The sequence below is a fragment of the Zosterops lateralis genome (assembly GCF_965231275.1).
Source record: "Zosterops lateralis genome assembly, chromosome: Z".
NCBI lineage: Eukaryota > Metazoa > Chordata > Aves > Passeriformes > Zosteropidae > Zosterops > Zosterops lateralis.
In genome coordinates, this window is record NC_139800.1 from 75,974,723 (window position 1) to 75,994,133 (window position 19,411).

A 19,411-nucleotide genomic window follows, 5' to 3' on the forward strand; every position below is an offset into this window, starting at 1 on the left:
GCTTCTTCCCCAAGCTGGTTTGCATGATGTTGCTTTGCAAAAATAAATTCACACAAGGGTGTCAAAAATTTCATGCAGGATCCTACCTGAAAACACCACAGCCAGTGCCAATTGATTCCAGACATTTTCCCAGCAGCATTCAAAACGCCAGTTACCAGCTCAGAAAAAGAAGGCAGAATTAATAAAACATGCCCCCCATAATCTCTTCAATTTAGGAAAAGGAAACAGTGATGCAATTACTAAAGAGGATACAAGATTTTCCCTTCCTCCCAATTTCTGACCACATTTACTGAAACAAACAGCTGGGTTTAAGGAAAAAGTCTTCGTTCAAGATTATACCACAAGTAATTTATGTTCTTGAATTCATGGTCTATCTTCTTTTTCATTCTTTATTTTCATACACATCAATAATTGTTAATATAATCCAACTCTACACATTCAGAAAGAAGGCAGGAAAATTTCTCTCTTCAGACTGACCCCGAGTCCCACAACAGTAACTGCATACATGGAACTTCAAATGTGTGCAACTTGAGGTCAGAGGGATTTTCCTCTAATAATGGAATTACTACAATGGAAACTCTATTACTATGGAATCCCTATGTTGCAAACACAACAGTTGAAGAACTGTAATGACACAGGGAACTTTTATAATCCTGATAGAAGGTGTAAATCACAGTAATAAAGCTGTTGGTAGCACAGTAATTGTACAGGTCTTCTCCATCCTACTGACTTAGGATTATGCTGGGGAAGGAATTGTTCCCTGGGAGGGTGGGGAGGCCCTGGCACAGGGTGCCCAGAGAAGCTGTGGCTGCCCCTGGATCCCTGCCAGGTTGGACACCAAGGCCTGGAGCAGCCTGAGACAGTGGAAAGTGTCCCTGCCCATGGCAGGGGATGGAATGGGATGGGCTTTCAGGTCCCTTCCAACCCAAACCAGCCTAGGATTTATGGTCACTGACTTCAATTCACAACCAGAGGTCAAATCATCCTACTGGCACAACTGAGGCAAGCTTCCCCAGCTTTGCAACAAAACACAGAAACCTCATCAAATCCAGAAGCTGAAGATGGAACAACCTCCCTGCCTGTGAGACATGCTGAGGAATGACCAGGCAAGTGCCACTGCCACAGCTCTCCTGCTTTTCTCAGACAATCAAAGCAGGTCTGCATTGGCATTGAGCAAGGGAAAGCATGAAGGCACAAAAAGACAAAGAAGTGCAAACTAGCCCCAAAAAGCAGATTTCTGTGGTTACTGAGCCTGTCATTGTCAGAGGAGGCTGCAGAGTGGTTTCATTTACACCCCAGCTCTTTGCAGGCAAGCAATTGCAGTTGCCCCCATCATTTAATGTCCCCATTCCCTGTGTGCTACCGAAGACCCACAACCAACTTCAGCAACAATTTTTTATTAACACTTTTACTACTTCCAACACCCCACAGCCAATTAAGCTGGATCCTGTCCTTCTTTCATCAAATACCAAGTCCAAGCTGAAAAGGCAATTAAATGGCTATGTTTTCCTGAGGAAAGCAGAGATGCTTTGGCAGATCCTACAACACAGAAATACAAGGACACGTAACACAGCCAGAATTTCTCTGAGATGAACCACGCCTACCACTTTGCATCTGCTGTTTCAAATCCATCATGGATCCCAACGAAGGTGCCTTCCAAACCAAACCCTTCTGTGATTCTGTAATTCATATTTTATGCCCCAATTCTGCCTGATTCTAGAGTATTTACAGTTTTGAAGAGTAGTAATTATTTCTTACATTTTATGATTTCACTATTTTATTAAAGGTAATAAATAGCTAACACAAGATCTCTGAAAGGCAGAAGAGGTCATTCAGGACAAGCAAAATAGTAATCAAGAATAGCCAACACTGCTGATCTATAATTATGTATTTTAGATATATATATAAAATAAGGTTTGAATTATTAATTTTAAGAACAGGAGGAATCAAAGCAGTAGGTGACACTCAGGCATGTTTCTATAGCTTAACAAGCTTCTTTTAAGGCTCTTTAAAGCTTCTCACAAGCACGTAACTTATGCATTTAGGATTTTTCAAGAAAACTTTGTACTTAAAAATTGGCAGGTCCATAGTTACATTGTCAAGAAATGGCATCTCAGCCATTTTCCTAAGAAATAAACAGATGATTCTTCTTCCATGCTTGCCAAAAGTAGATTAATTCAGTTGTCACCATTTTAGTTATGTAGCATATAGTCTTAATTAATTACTATTTAAAATCTGTTCTTAAGTTACGAGATTCATCTAAGGTGCAAAACTGAACGATCCAACAAGCTGTGGAAGTATGGAAAAGACGCTGGAGACAGATTTCCTACTCTGATTAAAAATTTATAAAGAAAAAAAAAAAAAAAAAAAAAAACAAAAAAAAAACACCCAACCCAAACCCATGCTGGCATTTGACAAAAGCAGCCTGAAAGGGTTCATTCCATAATCCCTGAGATTCCAGTGGATGCCCCAGCAGTGGCTTCTGCCTCCCTCAGCAGCATCTGGGACAGCACAAGCCTGGGCTCCCTCTGTGGTTCACTCCCCCTGCACTGCTCCAGCAAATCTACACCATGGGCACTGGAGGACACACTCCTGCCAGGTCATTTTGCATCCATTTATGGACAAGTGGCCTCATGAATTTGTCTAAATGCTTTTGAACTGCTGACACCATCTGCTGCCACCACTCGAGAGCACAGGTGCTTAGGTATAAACTGCTTTCTGTTAGCACAGATACCTAACTCCCATTTCAGTGGACCTCAAAATGCTTTTTTTTATTAATAAAGGGAAAAAAAAACAGTTTACAATGCCTTGTGGCCACTCCAGTGGCCTTTCAAATGGATCTGAGTGTGCCATATTTGATCCTCACTTTTTTCATACTGTGCGGTCAATGCTGTCACGTAATTTAGGATTTTTCCATAAGGGGGGAATGTTCAGTAGGCAGATTCATTCCAGTAGTGAACAGCCAGCAGTCATTGTGGGGCGAAGACAGAACAGAACCCACCTCAGCTTACAAGGAGAAATGCCAGACCAGGAAGGGAAGGCTCTTAAAACTTACTCCACAAATCTCTGCTTGGGAAGGTCTCTGGAAGCAGAACCACTGCTAGATAAATTATGTGTAAATGCAACGCATAGCACTGAAACAGATTTTTCCACAGAAGTAGAAAATAATCAAGAGAATCAATACTATTACATTGTAATTTGTTTGATTAATTACAAATCTGCATGGAAGATATTACTGAATCTTTATATCAGAATAATTCATGTAACAATAGTACCAGGACTTAAAAGTCTGTCCTGAATTCTGCCCAAGAAACTGGCAGGGAACTTCATATTGCTTTTATCTCTGCATGTAAATTATTATAGAATCCTGGAATGATTTGGGTTGGAAGGGACTTCAAGCCCATTCAGTGCCACCCCATGCCATGGCAGGGACACCTTCCACTGTCCCAGGCTGCTCCAAGCCCCAATGTCCAACCTGGCCTTGGACACCGCCAGGGATCCAGGGGCAGCCACAGCTTCTCTGGGCACCCTGTGCCAGGGCCTGCCCACCCTCCCAGGGAACAATTCCTGCCCAAGATCCCATCCAGCCCTGCTCTCTGGCACTGGGAAGCCATTCCCTGTGTCCTGGCCTTCCAGCCCTTGGCAATTGTCTCTCTCCATGTTTCCTGCAGCCCCTTGAGGCCCTGCAAGGGCACAGTGAGGTCAGCCCAAAGCTTCTCCTGTCCAGGCTGAACAATGGCAGCTGTGGCAGCCTTTCCTCCCAGCAGAGCTGCTCCATCCCTCTGCTCATCCTGGAGCCTCCTCTGGCCTGGCTGCAGCAGCTCCAGCTCCTTGCTGTGCTGGGCCCAGGGCTGGGGCAGCTCTGCAGGTGGGCTCTGAGCTGAGGGGGCAGAGGGGCAGAATCCCCCTCCCCTGCTGCCCACGCTGGGGCTCAGCCCAGCACAGGGGTTTGGGCTCCCAGCTCTGCCCCACGGCACCCCCAGGGCTTCTCCAGGGCTGCTCCATCTGCTCAGCCCCAGCCTGTGCTGGTGCCTGGGATTGCCCTGACCTAGGTCCTGCTGAGCTCCATGAGGTCCCCATGGTCCCACCACTCATCCCTAGTCTCCACTTGGACATTGACTCAAATCCCCAAGTGTGACCACCCATCCCTCACCCACCCAGGGATTCATCCACCAAACCTATGGCTCTCCAGCTCAGAGACAAGGATGTCACGTCAGTGTCAAATGCCTTGCACAAGTCCTGGTAGATGCCATCAGCTGCACATCAGTCAGCTGCTTATCCATTAAGCTTCTTTATTTACTTTACATTAAGTATTAGTTCATTATTTGGTCTTCTCTCTCTATGAAATTAATTGGACTAGATTATTGTCTATGAAGTCTTATGGGGAAAAGCATGACTAAACTGTAGGGCAGCTGAACATTATTAACCAGTGGCTAGTTTTCAAATAAAACCTCCTTAGTAGCTTGTACAATACTACAGCTTGGTTTAAACTCCAGGAGTTCAACACATATCGTAGAATATTTTAGTGGTAAATAAATACCCACCCAGCTTTGCCATCCTTGTATCTTCGCCCTGTCAAATAGCTTTCTAGCCTGTACTGGTAAGACTCCTTTTTCTCAGGAAGTTGTACTAATAATTTTCCAAAAATATTAGCAAGGGATCCATAGCAACTGTTGATGCAACTCAAATTTGTTAAGAGCGATCCTAGCAACCTTCTGTTAAGAATACTGTATACAGCCTCCCCCACTTAGCAAAATCCCACAATATGGCAAGAAAGATTTGTATGTCTAAGAATAGCTACCTTACCACATTTTTCAAAATGACTGAGCCGTAATGATTTAAATCCTCCCTATCACATTTTCAGCAAGATGTGCCTCTACAACACTCTATCAATGTGTTCTGTTCAGAGTTTTGACTCTTTCTCCTTTTTTAAATCACACTATTAACATCCCTGACATTTTAGAAATAATGTTTATTGATTTTTCTGTTAACACTGCTATAAATTAAGTGATGCAATGGACAGGATTATTGAGACACTATAAAAAACGTCTCCTCCAGATTCCTAACTCCTGGTTGAAAAAGACTCTGGATTAACTCAGAAATGGGTGCAGTTCTGTGCTGTGATTTCTGTAGTTGGGTTTGCTTGAATACTTCTGATATGACAGAAAGGACATATTAAAACTACCTGCTAAGTATCAAATGACAGAAGAAATAGATGAAACTGAGATGAAACTGAGAAATGAATGGTTGAGAAAAACCAGATGCAAAATTCCTGATCACTCACTGTTCAGAAACATAGGATACAGTCAGTATCAGAATGGTTTGAATTACTTTATCTGCAGCAACAGTAAATGGCTAAACCAGGAAAATACCCATTTATTGCTGGCAAATCCAGAAGCAAGGTGTCACATATGAAATGTGTCCTCTCCCAGGGCTGGGAGCACTTTGGTGGCAGAAGTAATTGCATCTCAACAGCATTGGTTAAAAAGGAGGGGAGCCATGTATGATCACATGTACTCAACAGCTTCCAGAATCCTTTGGAATCCTGACTCACAGATTAATTTTTAAGACTATTTCTGCTGGATCTTCAAGTCACCAAGTTTTGTTCTTGTTTTATGGGGTAGTTTTTCAACCCCTGAGTCTCCTGTAATAATGCAATTCGATTTCTATCCTTGGATCTTTGATTTTACATTCCATCATCACTAAGCATTGATTAAGCCTTAGCACATATACCTGACTGTGTTTATGACTTTTTTTCCTCAGGGGAAGGTCAGGCTTTATGACAACATCACTCTGTTAAAACCAAAATTTGTTGGTGATGCTACTGACTGTGATCAGCTTCATTCATCAGCTTAAAAAATTCTTGTGCTAGTTTGCTTCCACAGAGAAAAAAAATAATGGAAGGCATGGATTAGCAGAATTAACAAGAATCAAAAATGGACTTGGACACCTGTGTTCATAGCATTATTTACATTAATACTCAGATTCATCATAGTCTTAGAAACATGTTTGTCAGAGTGTTGTCTCTCCCCCTGTTGAAATCCTTCTGCTTTGCCTACACTTTTATAAATATTCATCAGGGGAAAAAAAATATGAAGAATCAGTAGTGTCTTTACCCATTTTTTTTCAATCCCTTATTCCACTATTATTGAATTTTAGAAGGTGCCTGAGACATCAATGTGTCTCAGTTTACCTCCTAATAGGTGACTGTATCCATCATTCCAGCATCATTCCACACTCTGGAAAATACCTGGATGTGAAGGCTACACCAGTATCCTGGATTTTGATGAAGGCACTTCAAAACAGGTGTAGAGACCTCAACCACAGCAGGATGAAAATTCACACCCTGAGAATGCCTACCCAAACCCATCCTAACAAAAAAAGCCTTTCAGTTTTGCATTTGAAACTTATGCATTTAGGATTTTTCAAGAAAACTTAATACTTAAAAATTGGCAGGTCCATAGTTACATTGTCAAGAAATGGCATCTCAGCCATTTTCCTAAGAAATAAACAGATCTCAGCTCCACAGAGAGGACCCAACCAAGGCCACAAAGCCTAAAGTTCTGGCCATAAGCACAGAATCACTCTCTGCTGCTTCACATCTCCCACTCATCTCTAGAGAAGTTTCCAAAATGATAGAAGGTCAAATGCAGCCTCTACAGATTAATTCTGTAATAGCTATCCTTTTTTTTGTTTTTGTTTTTAATTCTTGGTTCTTACACCATGCACTACCATGTGACCAAGTATGTTCTCCTTCATATTTGGGAAGATTTCTCCCCACTTGTCTCATTTCTGTTCGCCACTGTTTTTTTCCTTTTTTTTTTTTTTCCCTGTTCTTGCGAGGTTTTATTCTCTCAATTTGCTTCACCATTTAGCATTTGACCATGGCACTTTTGGGCTGCTGCCTTCTTAACTGGGACATTACACCTGCTATTTATTACATTTATTACACACAGAAGGCCAAATATGTTTGAGCTGTTAAGGCAGTGCCACTGTGTATTTGTGTATAACTAATATAAATATTATACATCATACATATATATGTTTATGTTTAAATTACTCATATAAATAAATAACTAAAAAGCACCCAGCAAGTTACTCTTCAGGAGATACGGCTGCAATATCTGTAACTCCACTTCTGAATCCTCCTAAAAAGAAACTGAAAATCACAGTTGGCAACATTTCTGTAAGGCAACAGTAATCCATAAATACTCCTTAATTTTCCTGTCATTGCAGAATTAAGCCACTTCCAGCTCACACAGATCTTACCAGGTGTGCTAAATTGATGTCATTATAAGTCATCAGGAAATACCCACAGAGACCTGTAGCAACATTTGGAAGTTTTGTTAAACAGCTGTGTGTTCTAATTGATTTGTATTATTTAAAACAGCTAAAGCAAGTTATCGCCGGATGTAGAGAAGGGATGACTGAAGACCCCAGGGAGATTTAACTCACAAGAAAGCCAATCACAGGAACTTCATTTGAGCATTTTAAGATTATTACTAGAGGAAGTGCAATTAAATCATCACCATTTATCAATTATCATTATAAAATACTATGCAACCTTATCATGTTAATTTATTTATGAGAAGGTAACTAGTTGACTTCTGCTTTTTGCAGTAATCTAGCCAGGAAAAATATCTCAAGATGCTTTATCTGGAAATGAGCATAACTTTCCACTGTAATCAAAAGTAACTATAGAAGTCAAAATTTTACCTAAAATTACAAATGTCAAATATCTCCACTTTTAGCAGCTTGTCTCAGTTCCTGAGATGTATTTTATTATAGATGTATAATGTATTTTGGTGTACACCCTCCACCACAGAGGGTGTACACCAAAACGCAGTTGTATCAGAAATATGCACAGGCCTGCCACCCTCATTTCATAAAAACATGGGGGAAAGTCCCAAAAAGTCAGTAAGCCTTTCTTTTCCTGGTCTGCCAAACACAGTGCAGATCAGCCCTAGTTAAAAGTTAAGTACCATCCTTGGACCCTTGGCAAGCTCACTTTTTCTTCCCAGTGGTGGAGTGCTTGTAGCATCTAAAATTTGTATCTCTTTTGGATTAAAAACCTAAACCTTTTTACTCTGCTGCTCATGTGTAGCTGAGTGCTCAAGCCTGATTTGATGAGTTTGCCCAGTGACTTGCATTATAGGATCTGTGTCCCTGCAGGCAAAGCCTAACCCACATAACAAAATGGGTCAGCAGAAAAGCAGCAAGGCAAGACAGAACTCCATATTTCAGTTCAGAATCCTGATTCATTTGACTGAGAAAAGCAGTTTTTTTCTTGTAGACCTGACTCTTGCTTTGATCTGATGCTTGCAGGCTAGTTGTCATTATCTTCCATAATCTCCTTATTTAACAGAAAGTCACATTTTGCAGCTGTTAACTCTGCTAATTTCTCAAAAATGTTCTTCCTGTGTTTGCCATTGCACCCACAATTGGCTGTACCACCTCTGGAGAGTGTCCCAGAATCAGATTCATCATTCCACACATTTTGCCACCCTAAACTCCTGTTTTTTGCAGGAATTCGTGAGTATGTATCCCCCACACGCCTCCAGTTATTAGATGCAGGACAGTTTTTACTTTACTGTCCCTTAAGAAGCAAAAATAATCCCCATGCAAGAGTGACCTGGTTTTCCTTTTGGCTTTCACAACTGATTTCACACATTCCAAACATCCCATTTATGCCTTATTCTCAGCAGTGTTGCATTATTACATTATGTTATTAAACCCCAATTTCCCCATCTTCATTCACAAACAACCCAGGTAATTAATGCTTCATGTGAAAAGTGTGTAATATAAGAACCTGCCAGCTCACAACTGGAATTCAGACACGCACAGCAACCACCAGAACACCCATGGCTTGGTAGGATCTCAGGAAGCTGTTATAAGATAAATAATAGCCTGTGGCTGAAAACACAAGAATGCTGCTCGTGTTCCCATGGCTGAGCATCATCTACAAACAGGCATCCTGTAATTAAACTGTGTTATTTGAATTAAGGGAGCACCTGTAGGACCCGGTGGATGTTACATCCTTGTCATGCTGCTGTGGCAAGAGACCTGAGTGCCTGGAAACAGCTAAAATAATAAAAAAAAAAAAAAAAAAAAAAAAAAAAAAAAAAAAAAACAGGAAGGGAAGAGGAGGGAGAGAGGACACAATGGTATCTTGGTCTGATGGGAAAAGAGCTCACACCTGGACAAATTCTTTGTCAGATTTGCTCATGAGACCTGGAGCAAAGGGAAGACACCAGTGGAACCAGCTCAGCTCTGAGCCATGTGGCACTATTAGACAGCACCAACATATTTTTTGATAGGAAACCAATTTTCCCTTGTTCAATCCTAAGGACTGCATGTCTATTTAAAACACAGTTTTTTTTGGTAATTTGATTACCAGACAATCCATGAAATGTTACACTGATATGTTTTATTTACAGAAATAAGTCTGCTTTTGTATTTACCCAAATTCACGATTACTCAGAAACTGACTGAATTTTTGAGGACTGGCTTTGGATAAAAGTATTTTAAATGTGAGAGACTGTCAAGGCAAGCCTTAAATTGTGAACACTTATATAGCCTTCAAAATCCAGGACTGAAACTATTGCTGGTAAATCATTCAGCACGACAGGATATAGACATATATATTTTTAATATTATTTTAATTTTTTTCCTTCTGTCCAAGAGAGGAGTAAGACTACTGAGGATCCAGGCACATATTGCACTCCCCAATTTCGTGAAAGACTAGAGGATTCTTACCTGCTGTGTAATAGTGTCCCAGGGCCCCTCCTGCAGACGGTCCTGGTAGGATGCATGAACACTTCCCCATACTTCATCCAGAGTTAAAGGTCTTCCATCTAGGAGAAAAAACAACCACCTTCAGCCAAAGCTCTTAAGCGTGCTGTATCTTTAATACAGAACAGCAAAATTAAAACTGGAAACTGTTCAAATCCTGATTGAAGGTACACACAGAACTACCCTAAGTTCCCTGATCAGTTTTCTTCTCTGTCACTTGAGAGTGAAGAAGAAAATCATGCTGATTGTAAGGTATGAAGTGTAACTAGTTTTGTAAAACTAAGTTTTGATAAGGTGGATTTAAAACCACAAAATAACATCATGAAGAGTCACCTACTGTAAACATATGCAACTCATAGTGAGAGGGTGGAGAAATCTAAGGAACAAAATTCTGCAAAATTACTGCATTTTGGCCTGTCCACAATGTTTTCTTGAGCTGCATTGATACAGCATGGTTGCATCAGGTTTTTAGCTATGATGCTACAATTACGCCAAGATATTAGTGTCAACCACTTAGAAAATAGGTATGTCTGTTTTTAATGAATATTTGTTTATGGCAAACAATATTTCGATAGACTTTCAGTAAGTAGCTTCATCTTGGCATTTATCAGGTGTCAGAAACCATCATCCTCTGATGATCAGTTTTATTCTACTGACATTTGTATGTCTGTAAAATGAAAAAGATTTATTCACACAATTAACATTTGAATGCCATGTTTAGACACAAGTTCAAACCAGCTGCCTACAGCCTCTTTTATTTTTCTGCACGTATTTATAAAAAAGCACAAAGTTCTGAACTTATATAAGCACCATATAGCAGAATCATGTGGCAAATGAAGTGTCTGAGGGGGTAGTAGCATATTAATCAGCTTTTCCATGCTATCCTCATGAAGGTGAGACTTGTTAGACCATCACATCCACTGTCTTGTGATGACAGGTACCAGATCTGTGCTGGAGACAGTCTAACATTCACAAAGAAATTTGCTACAACAGCATAAATTTATTTTAGAAGGATGTATTTACACTCATATCACCTGTGTGCAGGTGATATGAAACGCCATGCATACTTGCAATTTTTTTCTCAACAGAGGAAGTCCAAGTGTAAAATCTACAATAACACATGTTCTAGTGCAACATCTGATTTGCCACTCTAGACTGTACCATGTACATTTCTCTGAGAATTTTTATAACTCTGAGCAGATCCATGTACACGTGAAATGGATTACTCTGACTGTTAATCCCATTTTTAGAAATGATCGGAAGTCATTGAATCATTAACCATTTTATAGTTAAAAACGAGTTTTGTCTTTACCACATGGTGAATTCATTCCATTCACGAGCTCCCAGACTTTCTCTAAACACAGATCTGTATTCTTTGGGCACTCTTACCCCCTTTTTTCCAGCACACTCACATGCTTAGCAGCCCTGTTACACATTCTTGCAACCCACTGAGACCTCAAACATCCAGCTGGTCTGACAGAGCAGTCAGTAATTGTTGCTGCTGGCAACAAGGGCCCACTGTGGCACCTGCTAAGCCAAGCAGCCTCTTGCCTTCGTGCCTCTTTTCTTCCCTGAGATGGAGCTGACCTGGGAAGTTCAGCCAGAATGAGAAGGAAAGAGCAGCACCGAGCCAAGAGAAGGCACAGGAGAGGAAGGTGAAGACTCCAGATTCACCCATCCATACATTTATTTAGCCACCATCCACCCACAAGGAAACAGCTTGCTGTGTGTCCCAAGGCTTATCCCAAGTCCAGCTGGGATAGTTTTGTTATTTAAACTGTTTAGACTACAACAAAATTTTCTGAGAAAAAGCTTCTTGACTGTCCAGCTGGGGTTAACTCAATCATGTCATCACAAGCAACAAATAGTTAAAAGGCAGAATACTGAGTGCCCCCTTACAGCAGCAAGGTGAGGCTATCAGACCACACAGGAGCTGCAGTTCTCAGCTGGACCTTAATTTCTCCAAAGAGCAGAAATTCTTTAGGCAGACAAAATTCCATATTTATTTTCAGATAAAGTTTTCAGGCTTCCCAAGTTACTGCAATCTATTTTGTTCATGTTTAGTGAGGGCTTTTAGTAATTTCACTGATTTCCAATTAAAAGCTTTTAACCATTTCTAAGATTTTCAATTAAAGGTTATTTGACACTTTGGGTGAAATGGTGCACAAATTGTTTTGAGGCGTCATTCTGACGCATGTTATAAAGAAACAACCTTAAGAAACCACTGCCAAAAGGGAAAAAAACACTCATATGGCTTAAAAGAATATATGATCACAGAAATTAATCAATTTCAGTTATGTCCAAAGCCACAATAAAACCAGTTCTTACAGGATGTGGTCTTTAGAGCAGCTGTATTTCTGAGAAAGGACATGGTGGTTACATGTTTTTGAGCTCAGGAAGTAAATCTGTATTCTGGAAAGCACTTCAGTCAGGCCCAGTGTGGTTGTGAATACATAAAGTCATGCCTTCAGGGTTGGAGGAAGTTTCCCTATCTCAGAAGCTCCCTCTCTCTAACCACTGATTAGCGTGGTTTTTATTGACAGGGATTTAGCTGTCACTGAGCTGAGAGTGTATTTTGAGCAGGTCAGCCTAAAAAACCTCATTCCTTTTCTCTAGAGGAGTGAGGGTGCAGTTCTTGTTGACTCCCATTAGTCCTGCCCTTCCTTTTCAGTGTTTTAGCCAGCTTTTGTGCTGCTTCCTCTGCCTTTGCAGGAAACAGAAGTGTGAGACAAGCCATTATTATCTCCACACACGGGGTGATTCCTGAATGGTACCTGTGCTCACCTGTGCTGCTGATACCTCACTGGGGGTTTTCTAATGTATGGGAAGAGGATTCTGAATGCCTGGCTTCAGATAAGGATGGTTCGGGAAAAGACTGAAGCTCCTTGACATCTTAAAGACTAGGAAAAGAGGAAAATACTCTGCTGATTAAAGAAAGCTTACTGGACCTAGCTCAGCCCATCTGGCTGATGCCAGCATTGAAGGGGAAGGATAATTGCCTATACCATCTGTCTCCAAGAGGGCTAATTGCTGACATCAGATATCAGCAGGGGTTCATGCATTTCTTCAACTACCTATTTGGTAGTCTCAGAAGCCAGGGAAAGAAAGAAGGGCTCAGTACAGCAGGCACAGGGCTGATTTTGGAAAAATTAGCCTCTGCCCTGAGCTCCTGACACTTGACTGTGACTTCAGCAGGACTGAAATTAGGCATATATGCCACGTGGAAAGTATGATGAGGCACTGAAAAACGTTTCTTATGTATATACACACTGCCTAAAAATATCTTCTTGTACCCTATAATGTTCCCAAACACCTTTCCAGACAGTCTCATCATCTCTCAGCTTAATCACTATTTCCAACAGAAGTATTTGTCCTTGCACAGAACAAGATCTTCCCTGTAAATCCATCCCCTGAGACTACAAAACAGTTCAGATGTCCCTCAAAAGGTTTTAGTTCTGTTGCAACCAAAATTTCAAACCTTACCCTACACCACCTTATGTAGCAAACTTCATCTTAAAAATAACAAAAAAAGGTCTAAAGATGAGTTTGAGAATGTAAGTCATTTCATCCAATTTAGACAGCAGCAAGGACAAGGATACAATGCAACTTCTCCCTTCTGCAGGAAGAAGTGATCTGTAATGCTTGAACATTCCAGAGAGGAATGAAAACTGGTTATCTTCACTGGCACAAGCTCCTGAGGATGCCAACCAACCTGGAGATCACAGGAAAATCCCCCCAGCAACTCTGCGGGGAGCCTTTTTTCCTAGGAGGGACTGAGAGACCAGGTAAATGGAAGCTGGACTCACATGCACTGGGAGAAAGGCAAGATTTCATTGATTTCATCATTCTAGAGAAGTTTGTAAAATGTCTGTTGAGTGCAGATTTGGACAGGCTGGTATCAGCTGCTGTTATACAAAGAGAGGAAGTGAACGCTGCAAACGCCCTCAGCCAGGTTGAACAGAAGAATTATTGTTCCCCAGGTGTGATGGGCATTGCAGACACTGCCAAGGAGGAAGCGGAGCTCTGAATTCCAGCTCTGTGCCCTGTGCTGCGGAAAGCAAGACAGGGCAGGGCTGTGGAACCACTGGAATGATTACAGCTCACCTCTATCTCCCGCAGTCAGCTCTTATTAGCACTGGGATCAGTATGGACAGGATCCCAGAGGAACCAGGGACAGCTCACAGGAGACTTGTGAGGAAACCCTCCTGTTACTAAGTCCACAAATAATGGTAGGAATTTAGACTGGGAAATTGAGGTAAGTCTTGAGGAGATTGTTCCTTGATTAGTGAGGTGAAGAACGCAATGAGTACTGCTGATTGTCTGACAAAGTGAGGAGCTCATCACATGACTATTACCTCAAAAGAAAAAAACTCATAGCATTTCCCAGAGTTTTCCTCAGAGCAGGTTTGGGACAGGACAAAGGATAGTGTGCTCAGGTACCTCAAATGACTGTGAGCATGTGCCAGCTGTACATTTTCAAAAATCTCACTTTAGGACCTTCAGACAGGATAGCACAGGCAGACCAACAAAGTGCAAGGAAGACAGAATTCTCATTTTCAAAAGCTGTCCATAATTAAAATCAGAGAATACCAGCTGGTAACACTGTAGGGAACACACTTACTGCCAGCATTTTGTATCCTGCTCCCTTCAAGAGTCAGATATTGCTATAATTTAAAAAACAATGTAAAATGCTGAAGAGAACCCAGGTGACCTTCGGCAGCATCTAAAATAAGCCCTTGTTTTCCACTGTGAAAGGTTCCCAAGAAGTGTTTAAAAAGATAATTGTACTTGTAGGAACAATTACAGTTCTGTACTGCAAGGGGAGCTGTTGGCACATAATACCATGATTGTGCATTAGATCATCCACTGGCTCCTGTAATATCCACTTCCAGCTATAAGGAGTCATGTTTCAACACCTCCGATTCCCTGGTGCTGACAAGCTAAACAACTTGTTTTGTCTCTGTGAGCTCTTCTCTGGTGATTAACTGCTTATGGTGAATACTAATTATATGGAAGTACAGTAGAGATACTGTCCTACTTCCTCTACCTGCAGCGTCTCCGTCCTCTTCTGCAGAGACACTGCACTATAAAATTTAGCAAAAATCCAGAAGATGACATTTTTCAGGACCACAAATAGGCTAACCCGTCTCTCACAGCAAAACTACCTTTATCTTCCTGTCTGCACAATAAGTTCAAAGGCACAACACTGCACGTTTGTAAATGCCTGTAATAATATTGGAAACAAATTCGCAACAGGATGTGTGCAAATGAGTTTTCTTGGTGGTAAAGGCAGAGCAATGTCCCCAGTTCCCCACATCCCACTCTGAAAATTTACCCCAAATTATCCATTCCTGAAACTGCACCTCAGACTAAATCTTTCCACCAGGGAGCCTACAAGAATTCGTTCTTCAATTTTGAATCTGAAGTGCTTTTTGAAACGCTAACACTGCAAAATTAGAAACCATTAAACAATATAAGGCAGAGAGTGATTAAATCTACCAAACACATCCAAAGCAGCTTAAGCTACTTTTTAATTAAAAAGGAAAAGATATCACTGGCAACATTCAGACATCTTTATCTAGATAAAATTAAGATATTATTCAAAACACAAAAGATGCTGATCATAGAATTGTTTAGGTTGGAAAAGAGCTCTAAAATGATTGAGTCCAAAGCTTAACCCAACACAGCCATGCTCACCACTAAAGGTTGTCCCCAAGTGCCACAAGCTGGTCCTGCTGGCCACACCACTGCAGGCACAAGCCAGGTGCCTCTGGAGCACAGGTACACAGGCTTGGGGCAGCAAGGAACAGAGCACAGCCAGTGCTGCAGTGTGATCACTCGTGCCTGCTGATCAAATGAGTGACACCAACTCTGGCCTTCAGGGGAGGCTGAGTGTTCCTCCTTCCTCCCCTGACAGGATGGGGGCTGAAATCACAGGGGCTACAGCCACAGAGCACTGGGTAACAAGATGTATATAGCAGGGAAGAGACAGCATCAGACTGTTTCAAGAGCCAGCTTCAATACCAAAAAAAGTAAATATCATATTAGTATTGTTTTGTTTTCCCTTAAGCAGCAAATTTAAACAGAAAACAGCATACATTTTAAAAGACACCATTTAGACCCCAGCCTTGTGGCTCAAGCACTGTGGTTACATCCACTGATTGCCAGGCCCAGTTTAAACCTACAGCACTAAGTTTTTGTAGTCATTTCAAGAAAAGAACAAGAAAAATGACCGGCAGTTTCAGTCAACCACAGGCAAGATGCCAGGAGCCAAAGATCAGCCTCCCTCAGGCTGAGATGATATCATCTCCTCCACGGTCCTGGAGCTCTAAGTCCAAAGCATTGAAAAATTCGCTGGTGAGCTGCCTCATCTCTTAGTTTGTTATTACATCCCTTCCTCAACTTAATACAAAATTTTCAACATCTACTGCACCAAACATACTTGGTCTATGCTGGCCTTACCCAAAAAGCATGCTCTGAAATACAGCACAGGCACTTGGTAGCTGCTGGAGTACAGGACGTGGTACTCATAGCGAACCACTTCTTCAGTGCTGCAAACCCCAGCGGCCTGAGAGTCATCCAAGGGCTCCTGAAATGACACAGGTGACCACAGGAACACATCAACCACTGCATTTGTAGAGAAATTGTCATGAATTCAATAAATGCACAGAACAGAAATAATGGCAACCACCCTTCGACAGTACCACTCATGCAAACTCCCAAGGGAATTTTTCAATGCTAGCAAGAAAATCAGAGAAGCCCGAAACCTACAAAGACATCTTACACGCTTCCTTCCACAAACTGTGAACTATTTGCAAGCCTTTCCAGAACTTAAGATTTTCTAAGCTGCACCAAGGCTCTCTCTAAAATTTTCATGGCACAGTAACTGGCACAATAAGGGGACTACAGCTGTACCTCTCCTCATTACATTCAGTATAGACCATTTTAGAAGTGTATCCTTAAATAATCCAGTTTTGCTTGCCAAAAGACAAATCAAATGTATCTACCAAAAATCCTCTGATCTACTTTCTTTAAAGGCTTTTTGCCAGGAGTTGCTTTTGCTAATAATATAAAATATATCATATAATGTAAATATAATAATAAAATAAAATGTAATAATAAAACTGAGAGGGTTTTTTTCCCCTTTTTAGTGTATATTCCAGGTGTGAAGTACTGAAGTTTATGGTAGACTTGAAACAAATCAAAACAGATGAAACTAACTGCATTGAGATACACCCCAGCTGCAAACACAGATTTCACAACATTTCAAATTAATATTCCAACTGTGCTAAGCACCCAGTTGTTTGGATTTTTCTAAAAGCTGTTATAACTCAATGTCTCTGAAAATGGAACCATTAAATGAATAATGCCATTAAGATTAAACATAAGAACAAACTTTCCAAGAAGACATTCTGGGTGTGGACTTATTCAGTGCTCAAACCCCCGAATTTAAATGCATGAACTAAGCAACCATAATGCCCCACAGGTTGGGTGTGCGTTTCACGACTTGGCTATTGCCAAGCAACCCTGAATATTGGGTTATGGTATCTGTCCAAGGAAAATAGAAGAAGACTGTGCAGAAAAGAAGAACCAGCATCCTCTGAACACTATGTTCATACAACACACCAGAAATTCAAAGCTACCTTTGCATTTTTATCTCCCATTATTAGTCAAGTCAGAAATGGAGGAATCAATATATGAAGAAATATAAAAACTGATTAACAGTAATGACACCCAAGATATTTTCAGGGTTTTCTCCTGATGTGACCTTCCCCAAATTTAGTGCATTAGACACACAGATGCTGCTCAGGCAGAGGGACAGAAGTTCACAAATGAAAGCCCAAATCTTGGGGAGCTGCAGACCAAGGAACAGCCCATACATTTTTGTGCATGAAGTGAGAAGATCACAGATGGCCACAGACCAGAGGTTTCCTGGTAAATCCTAGCTGTCTGCAGGAAAATGGTTGATTCTGGCTTACAGGAAAACAAGTATGGGAATGGGAATGTTTGAAAATATGCTCCCTGGATTAACCTAGTTTCAAATACTGTATTTGAGGAGATCCTAAAGTCAACCTGCCAGAAGGACAGTGATGATCGTGATGATTGTGACGATTGCTCTTCCTGATGTCACAGGCCAGATAAAGACAGGTATGATATACCCAGTTCCCACATACATGAGTGACAGATCAAGAAGGGGAATTCTTTTCCTCCTAACACAGGTCATACCCAGTGATTACATGTAAAATATAGGTTAAAAGAAAAATCAAGAAAAAAGTAAATTTCTTCTCTATATATCGCTGAACCTTCATTAAAATTGATTAATGCTTCAGTAAAAACAACAAAAGAGACCATCATCAGCCTGTGGGAAAATAAAACAAAAAAATCAAACCCAGCTACAGACTGGTTTTCATGTGTGCAGGGGTGGGGGAAGAGAAAGAGTCTGTGCTCAGAACTGAGCCTACATGGTGCTTCTCAGACATTAATGTTTCATCAGATACCATGGCCTTGCCTCCTGCTTAGTCACAGCTTACCCTGCCCTAAAAGATACTTCTGGAAATGGCAAGACTACCTGTTCCTGTGTTAAATACCACTGTTCTAGGAAAAAGACTGTCTGCATACACTGCATTCAGTATATAATGGTAAAATGACTAATTTGTGACTATTTTAGACCTGCACACAAAAGCAAATAGCTGAATCCTTCTCAGGGCTACTCTAATCCCTCTTCCTCTCAGTAAACAGCAGTTTCACATTTTCTGATTTAAAAAGACACATCATTGATGTGCAATCGTGCTCTTTACAGTCTCTGCAAGCACAGCCCACAGTATTTTTGCAGGGAAAGTACATTTTGTAGCCTACAAGTTTTGATGGTATCTCTGTAGCTGATGAGATGAACTTTGCTGATGAGATGAATAAAACGAGTACAGTCATTTTGGGTGATCTTTGCAACATCTAAAAATCTACAAATGGCTGACTAGAACCAAGGAGCGTCAGCCAGTTTTATATCAGCACACAAGACTTCATCTTTACTCTTTAACCAGCTACTGATAAAGCCATAAATACAAAACACAGGTGTAACTTATTTTAAAAAAGTAAAACTGACACTTTATATATGTCATGATAGCGTATTTTAACTCTTTCTTTCAATAATTGTTCTAGTTTCCTTTCCCTAATTATATTGTTGTTCTGACTCTTTTTGACCTAATGCTGAATTTTAGTTACTCTACTGGACAACACTGAAATCAAATTTAAATTTGTATGATTTTCTAATTGCTGCAAAACATCCACATGTGTACAGACACCACAAAACAAAAGACAAAACACAAACATCAGCCTTAAAAAAAGTCATATACAACACTAACCAAAAAAGGTTTTTATATTTTAACCAAACTGCAATCATTAAAAATGATATGAAGAAACTTGTTCCTCAAATTTTTTGTTTCTGATTTTCAAATTTACTGGCATGCCTGCCATGCTTCAAGTTAAAAACGTGAATCCAGGACTTACTGTCTGTTTCCAAAACAAATTGGGAGGCTGTCATCAGGAAGCATCTGCTCCTCTGTTGCTCTCAGGTAAAATCACTCCTGTGCTATCATAATGGACTATTGAGCAGATGTTTAAA

At 40.7% G+C, this 19,411-nt stretch overlaps 1 protein-coding gene across 2 annotated transcripts in view; it reads right to left on the reverse strand.

Moving 5' to 3' along the window:
• The window catches only part of ATG10 (autophagy related 10), a 59,114-nt gene that overhangs the window by 5,641 nt on the left and 34,062 nt on the right, over positions 1–19,411 (reverse strand). For both annotated transcript variants that reach the window (XM_083882819.1, XM_083882818.1), the window contains 2 exons: positions 16,255–16,381; positions 9,757–9,854 (listed from right to left, as the gene is read on the reverse strand). In XM_083882819.1, coding sequence (XP_083738945.1) covers positions 9,757–9,854; positions 16,255–16,381 — 225 coding nt within the window. The remainder of the gene's footprint in view (positions 1–9,756; positions 9,855–16,254; positions 16,382–19,411) is intronic.